General features: G+C 35.2%; 1 protein-coding gene across 2 annotated transcripts in view; it reads right to left on the reverse strand.

The window, feature by feature from the left end:
* Nucleotides 1-13,159, reverse strand: part of LOC124425557 (myb-like protein Q) — a 64,455-nt gene extending 51,296 nt beyond the window's left edge. The window contains exons 1-2 of one of the 2 annotated variants that reach the window (XM_046966058.1): nucleotides 12,435-13,159; nucleotides 10,566-12,295 (exon numbers count right to left, since the gene is read on the reverse strand). In XM_046966058.1, the coding sequence (XP_046822014.1) occupies nucleotides 10,566-11,808 (1,243 nt within the window). In that variant the 5' untranslated portion in view covers nucleotides 11,809-12,295; nucleotides 12,435-13,159. Of the gene's footprint in view, nucleotides 1-10,565; nucleotides 12,300-12,434 lie in introns of both variants that reach the window. The other variant, XM_046966057.1, reaches the window with a different exon arrangement.
* Nucleotides 13,160-13,456: the final 297 nt, after the last annotated feature.

Raw genomic sequence — 13,456 nt, forward strand, 5'->3', positions numbered from 1 at the left:
AAAAGAAAAAAAATGAACGAACCATAAACGACGTTTCTGCGTTAATGAATATCAGATATCGCATCAGAAAGTGTCCGGTATCTTTATTGGAAACGAGTTCGATTTTTTTTTTTTTTTTTTTATTAGTTTCAAATGATTTTTATAAATTCCATGGTGCAAGCCATGATCAAGATTAAAGGTATATACATACGTATATATATATATATATATATATATATATATATATATATATATATATATATATATAAGAGGAACGAATCTTCGGGTTGAAAAGATGTACATACATACATACATACATACATACGTATATATATATATATATACACACATACGGTGAGAGAGAGAGAGACCTTTAACGTCTTCACTCGAAGAAGTTAGGTATAGAGATATAGCCTTTAGGATCATGTACGAGGTAGAAAAGGGTAGGTAGATCGACGAGACTCAAACGATCGGGACTCCAACGTAAATCGATCCCTGACTCGATCCTTCTCTCTCTCTCTCCTTCTTTCTGTCTCTCTCTCTCTCTCTCTCTTTCCCTTTCTCCTTCTTCTACATAAGATTCAGCCCGAAGAAAACGGGGAGAGTAAGAGAAAGGGTAAGAGAAAGAGAGGAAAGAGAGATAAGAATACCGCGCGTAAGTATAGAGAGCGTAATAATCAGAAGTAAATTGCGAATACGTGAGGCTACCGTGTTGGTGGAAGGGCCTCAGGCCCTTTCGTGGATATAGGTACGTGTGTCTGTCTGTCTGTCTGTCTGTCTGTCCGTCTGTCAGTCTGTCCGTTCGTCAGGCTACACAGAGAAAAGTACAGAGATAGAGCGAGAGAGCAACGGAGAGATTTATATATACATATACACACATACATGCATACGTATATATATAGATACATACATATATACATAGAGAGAAAAAGAAAAGGAACGAGAATGCCTAACTTACCGGTAATCTAATTTGAATCCCGAGGCCTCGGCTTGGTAATGGAACACGTATCGAATAATATTACGAGCGATTCGATTCGATATCATTTGTAATTCAGAACCGAGAGACCGCAACCTAAGAAAAGGAAAGAGAGAGAGAAAGAGAGAGAGAGAGAGAGAGAGAGAGAAAAGAGGCTAAAATAAAGAAAGAAAAAGAAAAATTAGAATGGACATGGATTCGGGCGATCACACGCGCCTTGTGAAATGGATGGTATTAAAAACGCGTATTTTTTCGTGCCCCCGTTGCGAGTAAAATATAGAGGGCCAAGGATTCGTCGATGAAAAAAAAAAATAGAAAGAAAAAAAAAGGAAAATCGAATCGTAGTGAAACTCATCGAACAATGTTCATGTTCGTTCCTCGATTTAAGTAAATACCTATGTATGTGTGTATGTAAATATTTATGTAGATAGACGTGGTCGTGTACATACGTATTCATGTACTTACTTACATATGGGTATGTAAAAGTGGCTCGGTAATATCAGGATTACTGAAAAATCATCGGAGTTTCGCTGGCTGGCAAATGAGTTAGATAGGAAGTCTCGTGCGTCGTTCGAGGCAGGTGTTTCACTCTGGGCGGTTCACATAAGCGGCTAAGCTTATGGCATCGATGTAGCAGTAGTAGTAGTAGTAATAGTAATAGTAGTAGTGGTAGTCGTAGTAATATTATCTGTTACCACCGTAGGATTCTCATCGTATAAAAGAGAATAGCCAAGTGATTTATGACTTTTATAAGCAAATGTTGTACATACACAGAACGATTTGGTTAATGTCGTCGTTAATGTCTCTCCGAAGTTTCACCGTTATTATTATATTAGATATTAGGTTTTTTTTTTTCTTCAAAGAGAATGGATCCACTGTAAATGGCTCGATGTAATTTTCCAACTACATCAAGTTGTTTTAATTCTCCACCATAGAAGATCTTATCGATGTTTAGATTTTATCGACGTTTAGATCTAACCGCAGATATCTATATAATCAAATATATATATATATATATATATATATGTTATCTCGTTGTATAATAATATTCAATGTACATAATATTACATTAAAAAAAATTGTATAAATGATTAACTGATAGACAAGATATGTATATAAATTTGGACATGTCGAAAGCTTCCATTTCTTCAAGTCTTCGTCTTAGTCTTTTTTCCTTTTATTTATTTTTTCTTTTCTTCTTCTTTTTCTTCATCCTCTTCTTCTTCTTTTTAGTTTTCTTCTTCCTCTTTCTCTATTTTCTTCTTTCTTACCATAAGAATAACGTACAATTAAAGACACAGTTCATAGCGATATTTCGTGCATAAATATCAGGGCTATTAAGTTGTATCGACCGTGACAGGTAAGCCCGCTAATAACAATGTACGTTCGCTCATAAAACATTGCGAAGGCCTTATTTCAAGTACAACGTTCTTTCCGACACACAGAGAGCGTAAAACATATATGCGTTCTGCTGCCGCCATTCGCGCGCGTCGTGGATCTTTCATTTTCTCTCTGTCTCTCTCTCTCTCTCTCTCTCTCTCTCTCTCTCTCTCTCTCTCTCTCTCTCTCTCTGATAGTTAGTACTGTGTATTCCAGGCGATACTATTGAATTCAATCATTTTTATACACTTTCCCGTGACTCTCACGTGCGGTCGTATAGAGCTTTACCTGCGGGTTCAACGCGTCGACGTTGATGATCCTTTAAGAACATTGATGTAGGTACGAGCATCAATTAGAGCTGTTGCATAACGTGAGAATATCCACCTCTCCTTCTCCTTCTCCTCCTTTTTCTCTTTCGTCTTTCTTCTTTCTTCTTTTTCTTCTCTCTTTTTTCTCGTTAATATTAATTATTATCATATTATTGTACCAACGAATATGCTTTCACATCAATGATTAGTAACAATGATTAAAAGAACCCTTTATAACTCGTTCAATATACCTACGTATTATCTCTATTATATTCCTACCTTTTCTGTATTCATATCTTTTTTTTTCTTCTTTTACTTCCCTTCTCTATAGAAATTATAATATATAATAGAAGATATATATATATATATAATATTTTTATATATTTCTATCTCTTTTATATTGATTTGTTTTATTTTCTTTCTTTCTCGTTTCCCGTTCCACCGGTTTCTTGTTTCCATTCCTCAATTTTCCTTTCTCGAATAATACCCAGAGAAAAAGAGAAAGAGAGAAAAAGAGAGAGAGAAAACATTGGTGGAGAACGTAAAAGGGCAAGAAATTATCCTTTGTCAACATTATTCGCGTATACACCTACCCCACCTAAGTACCAACCTATACCTATGTATGTATATCCTCAAAAAGGTCCGGTCCGCGGAGCGTTTTTCTGTATCACGCTATATGCAAATGAAACATATGCTCTCTCGCGCCGGACCCACGTAATAAATTACTCTGTTGTATAGGTAAGGCCTAAAATTATACGCGTACTGGACCGGCACGCACGCGTGAGCGCTCACGAGCGCGCGAGTCCAACTGATTACGCGCTTCTATGTATGCGTGTGCCAATATACGATTCCTGCTACGTTTCTCTCTCTCTCTCTCTCTCTCTCTCTCTCTCTCTCTCTCTCCGCATCCCTCATGCGCATCTCTCTTTCCATTTTGTTCTCAACATAATACACGACTTTTTTTCTTAGCGACTCTCGAAAACAGTGCTTTCGTCAAGGAAGGAAGGAAGGAAGGAAGGAAGGAAGGAAGGAAGGAAGGAAGGAAGGAAGGAAGGAAAGAAGGAAGGAAGAAGAAAAAGAAGAAAAAATTGTTCAAAGGAAGATTTCGCCACTTCTTGCCGAACAAAACAAGAAAAAAAATACAAAATAAAATTGAAAAGAGAGAAGAAAAAAGAAAGAAATGGAATAAAAAACGTGCTGCGCGTGGAAACGACAATTTCGCAGTCTTCTTCCATTTAAATGACCCCTCCAATCCCTCCGGACTCTTTCATCCTATTCCGTCGTAACCACCACCACTTTTCTTCTTTCTTGTGAATATCAATGAGCACACACGAGATGACTTCTTCAGCACGTGCAGAAAGAACTTCCGAGAGAATTAAAAGCGACGAAAAAAAATCCATAAAAAAGGATACAAAAATTTATGAAAAATAAAAATATTTCTAGCTTTTTTCTCTTAAGATCATACGAGCAAGATGAAATTTCTTTGAGTTTCTTTGTACGATGTGTTCTTCCTTTTTCTTTTTTCTCTTTCTCTCTCTCTCTCTCTCTCTCTCTCTCTCTCTCTCTCTCTCTCTTTCTTTCTTTCTTACGTAATTCGACAATGATCGTAGATATACGAATAGATCACAATGTTTTCCGCGACTTTCACCGAAGACTCGAATTAATTTTACATTAATAATCTCAACGCTTAATATATAATACGATGATTGTATATAATTTGTGTGGAAGAGAGTGTACGTCAAATATTAATTTATCTATTTTGTCTTGTTTAGAAAAAAAAGTCGTAAATATAAATCTCTCGATTATACTACTGAATAATCTATTTACGAAGAATATATATATACCTGTAATAAATAAAAGTTAAGTATTTCTAAATAATTACTAGTATTAATAAAACTTCATTAATACCTATTTTTGCAATATCTGTCAACTTATATTTTTTTTCTTTGTTCTAAATTATATACATTCATTTATCTATCCCGTTGTTTACAAAAAAAAAAATTTTTTAAACATAAATTTTTAATTATTCACTGATTTTTAATTTTTTTACTATAAGGATATATGTATAATAAATAATATATGTAAAATATATATTATGTGGATATATGTAAAATAAATAAAACTTAAGTATGTAGAAAAATAGTAATAATGCCATTGTCGTACATACTAGTTTTACCATACCTAATTTCATGGTACCATTACCTAACACAATAGACAACTGTAAAGAATAAAGATAATAATAAAATAAATTTCTATAAAAAATACCTGTCAACTTATACTTTAACCAGGATTATATATTATTTTATTTATAACATTTTTAAATCAATTTTAAACCGTAAAAATTCCTAAGTTTCTTTTCAGATCCACTTTCCCTTTCTCTCTTTCTCTCTCTCTCTCTCTCTCTCTCTCTCTCTCTCTCTCTCTCTATCTCTCTCTTTTTTGCTATTTTTTGTCCAATTCTCATAACTTTTCTCTTCGTTTTTGCTTTTCTTCTTAGGTCTACTTATACTTTTGTGTGCCTTGTGCACAAGACGACAAGAGAGAAAAAAGAGAGAAGAAGGAGAAAAAAGGGAAAAGAAAAAAAGGCAAAATAATAAAAAAAAAAGAAAGGAAAATACGGCGGAAAGAAGAAACTCCGTAAAGGAAAAATGGTCATTGTAATACAATTTGCCCAACCTATTGTAAACAATACCGAGATCACAGTAAGCCGAGTACGGCTTACGTGAAGGCGGAGGTCCTTTTGGCCTTTTCATGGTCATGGACGACTACTACATCACAAACACAGTTAGATTTTCTCCCTTTATCGCACTACAGATACACAAATATACAGACAGGGAAAGACAGAGAGAAAGAGACCCAAATTTTATCTTCTCTCTTTTACTATATATCTTACTCGACGAAGCGGTTAAAACCACAAATATAGTCCCACTATATTCATGAACATTTAATTTTACATTACATCGACTTAAAACAATTTTCTTAAGAAAAATGCTATGAATCTTAAATCATTAAAATAATTGTAAATTCAATTATCAATGACAATGACACTCCGAATTATCACGGAAAACTGGATTTTATGAGATCCCTCACGAAAGACTATGACCAAAGGTATTACATAAATGGAACTTGGAAAAGAGAGAGGGAGAAAGAGAGAGAGAGAGAGAAAGAGATAGCGAGGGATCTCTTTGAAGAGGCCATCTTCCTTCTTTCACATTTTTATTACTCCAGGTAATTGAATTACAGAAACTCGAGAAACCTTTTTTTCCTTAAGGATAAACAAGACGATAGAACATAAGAAACTAGCCAACCTTCCTGTTAAAACGGAAAATATTTATTTATTGCATCGGGCAAATCCAAGCTCATTCTCGTCCTTGGTTCTTCTGCTTTTCTGGAAGAATAAACAAAATCTGCTTTTCTCTCTCTCTCTCTCTCTCTCTCTCTCTCTCTCTCTCTCTCTCTTTTATTCAGTCTTTTTCCGATAAGAAGATTTTTTAAATATCCTTTCTTAAACTATTGCACTATTGAATGAGATCTATATACCATATACATATATTACGAAATTGATATGAAATTCTTAAAGAGTAATCATGTTGGATAACAACGAATTCCTTAAAGAAAAAAAAAAGAAAGAAAGAAAAGAAAAAAATGGTTCGATTAGATTCGTTCCATTATACTTACGTGTCTTTAATCTAAACCCAGATCAATAATCCCATATCAATAGTTGATAGTGAATAAACTGTCACCAAACATCAATTTACTACACAACACCGTTTTTATGTATACCGCGTACGTGTCTCCATTAATATCCGTATGTAAACGTAATCATGTACCCGTCCCTCGTGTGCCATCGATCTCCCCCTGACAATCTTCCCCCTTCTCCTCTTCTAACTTGAACTCCTACGAGATTAATACTTATTTCCGTGTTCACCGTCATTCCTACTTGTATATATATATATATATATATATATATATATATATATATATATATATATATATATATACGTATGTATGTATGTTACGTCGAAATTGTGAGATCGTAATAACATCGATGTTAGATATATAGTATAACAATGTTTATCCTGGAACACAAAATTGTCCAAATCCTGGGATTTGAAATCCCAAAGAGAGAAAGAGAGAAAGAGATAGAGAGAGAGAGAGAAAGAGAGAGAGAGAGAGATTCGTTTGTAATTGAAACGAATTCCTATCTAAATATACTTAGAATAAATATAAGAAAAATATCGGCGTCATTTAATTGCAATCAGGTGGATATGTATCTATTACCAAGACGTTCATTACTTGGCAAATATTAGTATTTATAGCTCGTAGAAGAAACGTACCTCTTAAATATGTTACAGAGGCAGTTTATAAAACAGGATATTCGAATATAACCAATGAAAATGATCATTAAATGAATCTAAAAGCTGGAAATAGAATCGATGAGGTTATCTCGTCATTGATCTAAATTTTATAAATATAAAGTATATCCTATATATAATTATTTCTATGCATATATTTCCTAAATTTATTTTTGTCTAAGATCTAATAATTTACTATATATATATATATCTTAGTAATACAATTTTTTTCTTTTTTCATGATACACGTCGGATTAATCACCTCTACTAGAAAAAAAAAAAAAATAAAAAAAAAAATAAAAAATTCTTTAGCTTTTACTAAATGTTAGATTATAAAAACAAAAAAAAAGTAAAAAAAAATGTTCTTATGTCCTTACGTCAAATATATTGTCAAGTTTTTATCAACTTTTCCTTTACATGAATATAAATAAAATAAGTACATATGTTTTTTCTTTTTTTTTTCCTTTTTTTTTTAAATCTACACACCTGTTTTAGAAACAGCTTATATAAAGATATGCTTTGTATGTATTCATCCATGTATATACATACGTATTTACGTATGAACGTATCAGCGTATGTATGTGTAAGCGAACGAACACGATATATTCAAGTTGTCAGCGATTTTTATGCAAGTGATATACAGTAGCGCAGGCGCGTGCAAGTCATAAACCTAAATTCGTCGTTCCATCGACTTTCGAACCATAATCGCCTCCTCGATTCGAAGTAATCGCGATCAGTAACTCGCTCTTATTCTCTGTCCTTTTTTTTTTCTTTTCGTTTATTTTTTTTTCTCTCCTCTCGAGCCGCTTTTATTATTCTCTTCCTTTTTCTCTCTTTTAAACACCCGTAACTCTTGACGACAAGATTAAATACACGTTTTCTCACCTTGTTTCGATTCCTATAACACGATCTCGCAATCGACAACTTCGAGATAAGCATTATACTCGTACGAAACTATTTCGTATACATGATAAGACTATATAGTTTATATATATATATATATATATATATATATATATATATATATATATACATATATAACATTTTTTGTCTTTTTCTTTTGTCAGAACATAAATTCAACGATTTAGAAACGACACTAGGTAGGTATTAGTTAAGATCGTATATCTTAATACTCATGGAAGAATGATTGTTATTATTGAGTATTCGATTCGTAATAAAAAAATTTAATCGGTTCATAATCGATCTCGAAAAAGTCATCGTTGTTTATTTTCTTTCTTTCCTCCTTTTTTGTTTTCTTATCTTTTTCTTTCTCCTCGAAATGAACCTTCGATACACACACATATGTACACATACAACCATACACACACGAAATATCTAATACCCAATTCGTTTAGTTTCCCTTTTTTTAAATGTTCGCCGCGTAAACGGTCGGCAGATGTTAGTTTTACTCGGGGAAGAAGAAGAAGAAAAAAAAAGAAAACAAGGAAAGAGAAAAAAAAGAAAAAAAAAGAAAATAACGTGGAAGAAGGAGATAGCGATCGAGATCGATTCGTCGTAATTAGGTCGCTGCCAGGATCGTCACGGTCCAAAAGGCGGAAAAATTCTTTTATTGCGACGTAGCAGGAAAGCGATCGTAAAACAGAAAGCTTATGATAAACTCGCTTAGCTCTGTAGATATCTATAGGAAATGAAATATCATCCAATTATTAATGTTTTCAATGCGTCTCAAAGCGTAAGAGAAGAGCGTCTTTCTCAACGTATCTAATAATAAGAAAATGAAAATAAATAAAAAAAAATAAGAAAAGAAAAAAAAGAAAAAACAAATAAAAATGGAGTCGTCAAGAGAAAACACGAAATCATCTCGAATGTGTCGACGAAATAAAAGAAGATGATGATGCTGAGCGAAAACGAGATCGCAATAAAGTCGAATAAGGGAATCGTTGACAGGGAACGAATGCGTTTGGATCGATTATATCTCCATATATACATACATACATACATACATACATACATACATACGTACACATATACATGCATACATACATACATACATACATACATACATATATATATATGTATATATAAATATCTGCAGACATTTATTCGTTGCTAATTAAATTTCTCATTTCGACATCAAACGCAGATCAGATCGTAGTGTGAAATACATAAATGAGCGATCCTTTCGGTGATAGATTTGTGAGAAAAGTTAGCTAAGAAAGCGACTACAATCTAGCTATCTACCCCATTGCTGTTAAAGACAATAAAATGCAAAACATTGCAAAAAAGTTTTGTTGTTAGTCAAACTGGGACCGCACGCGCTGCACACCTACTGCATATAAGTGCCTATGGAGTCAGAACATCAATCAAAATTAAGGCCCGTATTCATAGATCGATGCTCGAGATCTTTCTACACGAATATGCCCCACGCTTCCTTCGAGCGTTCTTAACTCGTTGATTATGATATATATATATTCATCTCTCCCTCTTTCTCTCTCTCTATCTCTCTCTCTTTCTTGTACGTACCATATGTAGAAACTGCATACAAATTCATCTATTCATAGTTCTACTTTCTTAATTTGCCATGTCCTCTAATTAATGTAATGAACGATAACGATAATGTAATGAACTACATACATGAGTCTTAAGTGTGATTATCGAAGTGTACGTATTTTCTATGGAAATAATCGGCGATTAAAGATTCAAAATATATATATACATATATACATATATATACATATATACATATATATACATATATACATATATATATATATATATATATATATATGTATATTTTTTTTTACGAGTACAGATATGATGTAACGTTAAACATTGTTCCGATTGCGTCACGGATAATTGCGTGACGAATAAATTACGGTGACTAAATATATGAAGAAGAGCTGCTCGTCTCTGCGATCGAGATACTAATGTAATGCGTTATGATATATCTATCTTCACACTTATCGAAGCAAAACGTATCGATGAGATAGAAGAAGAAGAAGAAGCAAAAGAAGCAGATAAAAAAGAGAAAAAAAAGAAATAATAATAATAAAAATTGTTTTCTCTTCATCGAGAAAGACAGAACACATGAGGAAACGTATAATGGATGTAATAACACATTTAAGCTATCTATCTGTGATTTGACTCTGTACCTCCCTCTCTCCCTTCCCCCGACCTCTCTCGCCCCACCCCTATACGAGAGATAGAGAGAGAAAGAGAGATTACATAAAGCAAGATATACGCACATCGTTTCCCTTAGCTCAGGTTAATTAACCACTCTTGATGCAATTATAGTGAGTGAACATCTTTAAGAGAAAAAAAGAAAGAAAAGAAAAATTTTGCTAAGCGCAGAAACGTTGGCAAAAAACGAACTAGATTCAATTAGAAAAGTATTCTCTTCGATGGAAGAAAAAAAAAGAAAAAGAAAAAAGAAAAAGACGATATGAATGAACAAATGAATGAATGAACGAACGAATAAATAAAGATGAAAAAGTCGACGAAAGTGAGACAACAGTAAAAATAACAGAGATAAATATTAGAAGAGATGAAGAAGGAGAAGGAAAGAAATAAAAGAAAAGAAAAAGAAAGAAAATAAACATCTCTCACCTTGACTGTGCTCACCAGCGTCGAAGGTCTTGCTCGTCATCTGGAACAGTGCGTCCAAAGGACTACCCTGTCCAGTACTTCTTTTTCCATTCTGTCCAGCCTGAGAATTTCCATGATGCTGAGAACTCTTTTTCTTGAATTGCTGTTGTTGTTGATGTTGTTGTTGATGTTGGTGCTGTTGTTGTTGTTGCTGAAGAGCCGCCGCGTGTAGTCCTGGATGAACGGCGTGGTGTCGTGCCGCATGATGATGATGATGATGATGGTGATGGTGATGATGATGAGCAAGAGGATCAGGACTACCGGAATCGGATACAGAACTTCTTCCGGATGAGGAGGAGCTACTGAGAGGTGGCTCGCTTATTGTACTTGACATAGACGCTAGTGACATGCCCATCAAGGACAAGTCTCTGGTACTTGAATTCGTCGAGTGATTGTGATGGTGAAGGTGATGATGATGTAGGTGATGTTGTAGATGTTGTTGTTGTTGCTGTTGTTGTTGCTGCTGTTGCTGTTGCTGCTGTTGATGATGATGATGAAGATGTTGACGATGACCGTGAGTAGAATCTACCGTGTCCCAGGGTCTAACGATTTTCGCTTTTGGCCGATGTGACAAAATATCTAATATACTGAACGATTTAACTCCGCGCTCGTTGCTATCACGTTCTCGTTCCTCTTCCTCATCTGAATGTTGCATTTGAACCATTTGCAATCGTTTTAACGGCTTAAAATAATCGTCCGTGGCACCGGTAGTAGCCGTGGTACCATTGCTGCTAGTTCTACTCTCAAGTTCCTCCTCGTCCTCTTCATCATCGTCGTCCTCTCTCAATGTCGTTACAGAATCACCACCACTACTTTCATGAGTCCTTATTGAGCTTCTCCCGTTCGATGTTCTATAATCGCTATTTCTTAACGAATAATTGTCCTCACTGTCCATCGCGGAATCCGTCCTTGTGTATCCTACTCTCCTTGGACTCAAACGTTCGACATAATCCTCCCTGGAAGATGCTAGTCGATCGTCGCTCTCCGTGGAAGACGCGACCACAACCAACGGCAATGGACTTGGACAACCAACAGAAATGACGTCCTCATCGTCCTGTACTTCACTACCACGACACGGTGAACCTCTGCAAGGTGTCCGTCGGTGGCTGGGCGAGCCAACCAAACAGGCGGCCGTCGTGCCGCTGGAAGACACGGTCGTTGACGGTGACATCGTATACGATTCCGTCATCTCCGTCGTGCACATGATTCTTTTATATCTTTAACCTATTGTATGTCCTTACTTTTCTTTTCTTTTTCTTTTCTTTTTTAATCTCTACGCGTTATATTAATAAATAATTCTTTCTTTATCGTTCTCCCTTTCTCTCTGTCTCTCCCCCTCTCTCTCTTTCTCTCTCTCTCTCTCTCTTCCCTTCTCAAATTTCATTGATCGACACAATACACCATTCTTAAAACACGACACACCTAGTCCCGTTCACATAAAATCTTAAACTTTTAAACACTATCGTTCCCGATTCCTTCTTGAACAGAATTCCTTCTTGTTCTTTTTTATTTATTTACTTTTTTTTTTGTTTAAATTCGTTGTCTCATAATGTATCGCGCACGTTCACCATGCCATCCTGATCTGAATCTTGTTATCTTCTCTTTCTTGACACTCTTAGCTTTTCTTCCTGTCCTGCCATTTGATAAGAACTTCTCTCACTTCTTCTGTACTCACTTCTCGCGCCTCTTTTCTTCCTGTTATCATATATCATATATATATATGTATATATATATATATATATATATATGTATGTATATTTTATATATATATAATATATATATATAATATATATATATAAAAAAAAATAAACCACAAAGATTAAGAAATACTTTCTGTCGGCCTTTTTATGATCTATCTTTCGATAGCTCACCACAGTTTCAACTTGGTTTTCATATGCAAGAATTCGTTTTTATATCTTCATAATCACCAAAACTGTCTCACGATCATGAAAACACGAGGAACAATGATCGATGAATATCGGCAAACGTAGATTCGTTACTTGATTCGTTCTCTTCGTCGTTCTCTTCGACGAGTAACGTGTTATCAGTCGTCACCTCCATGAATGTAAAAACACGTGTCCAGGTATGATCTTCTCGTGGATCCAACAAAATAGTAGACACTAATTTATACGAAATTTTCTACGTGCGAATATTTACACTTTTGAGACAGATAAAATCGACGAAAAAATCACGCCCGTAACGATAAACAGATAGTTAAATAGATAAATAGATAGGTAAATAGAAAGAAAGATGGATGGATGAATAGTCGGGTAGACAGATATAAATAAAGATAAAGATAAGGATAAGGTTAATAAGAAAGAGAAAGAGAGAAAGAGAGAGAGAGAGAGAGAAAGAGAGAAAGAAAGAAAAAGAGAGAAAAAGAGAGAAAGAAAGAAAGAATCTCGGTATATTTCTCTTTCGAGGTGCAGAGACAGCCGATGTGTGTACTAGCGTGGGGCCGAGGCTCCTCTCAGGCCAGGCCAAGGCAGTGACTCGAAATGGTAAGGGGTCCGGGGATCCAGGGCCGGTGTAGTTCTCCTAGGGGCTGGCACTTCTCCCCGACAAACCGCCTCGACGCGTTTCTCGACTATCGTAGGTGGGGATAACGCGAAAGTGGCGATAGCTTTAGGTGCTATACCACTTCCATCGGTGGGATGTACCTTGCTGGTTGCTTGCCCGTCCATGGGGCGGCTCCTAACATTATCCAGCCCACGTTGAACCCCTTTCTTCCTTCCTAATTTCCTTCGTCAGTTCCTACGGCGACATTAACCCGAGCTCTCGACCGTTCGAACCTTCTCGTACTATCCTTGTCTCTCTCTCTCTCTCTCTCTCTCTCTCTATCTCTCTCTATC

Source organism: Vespa crabro, chromosome 7, assembly GCF_910589235.1.
Source record: "Vespa crabro chromosome 7, iyVesCrab1.2, whole genome shotgun sequence".
Classification (NCBI taxonomy): Eukaryota; Metazoa; Arthropoda; class Insecta; order Hymenoptera; family Vespidae; genus Vespa; species Vespa crabro.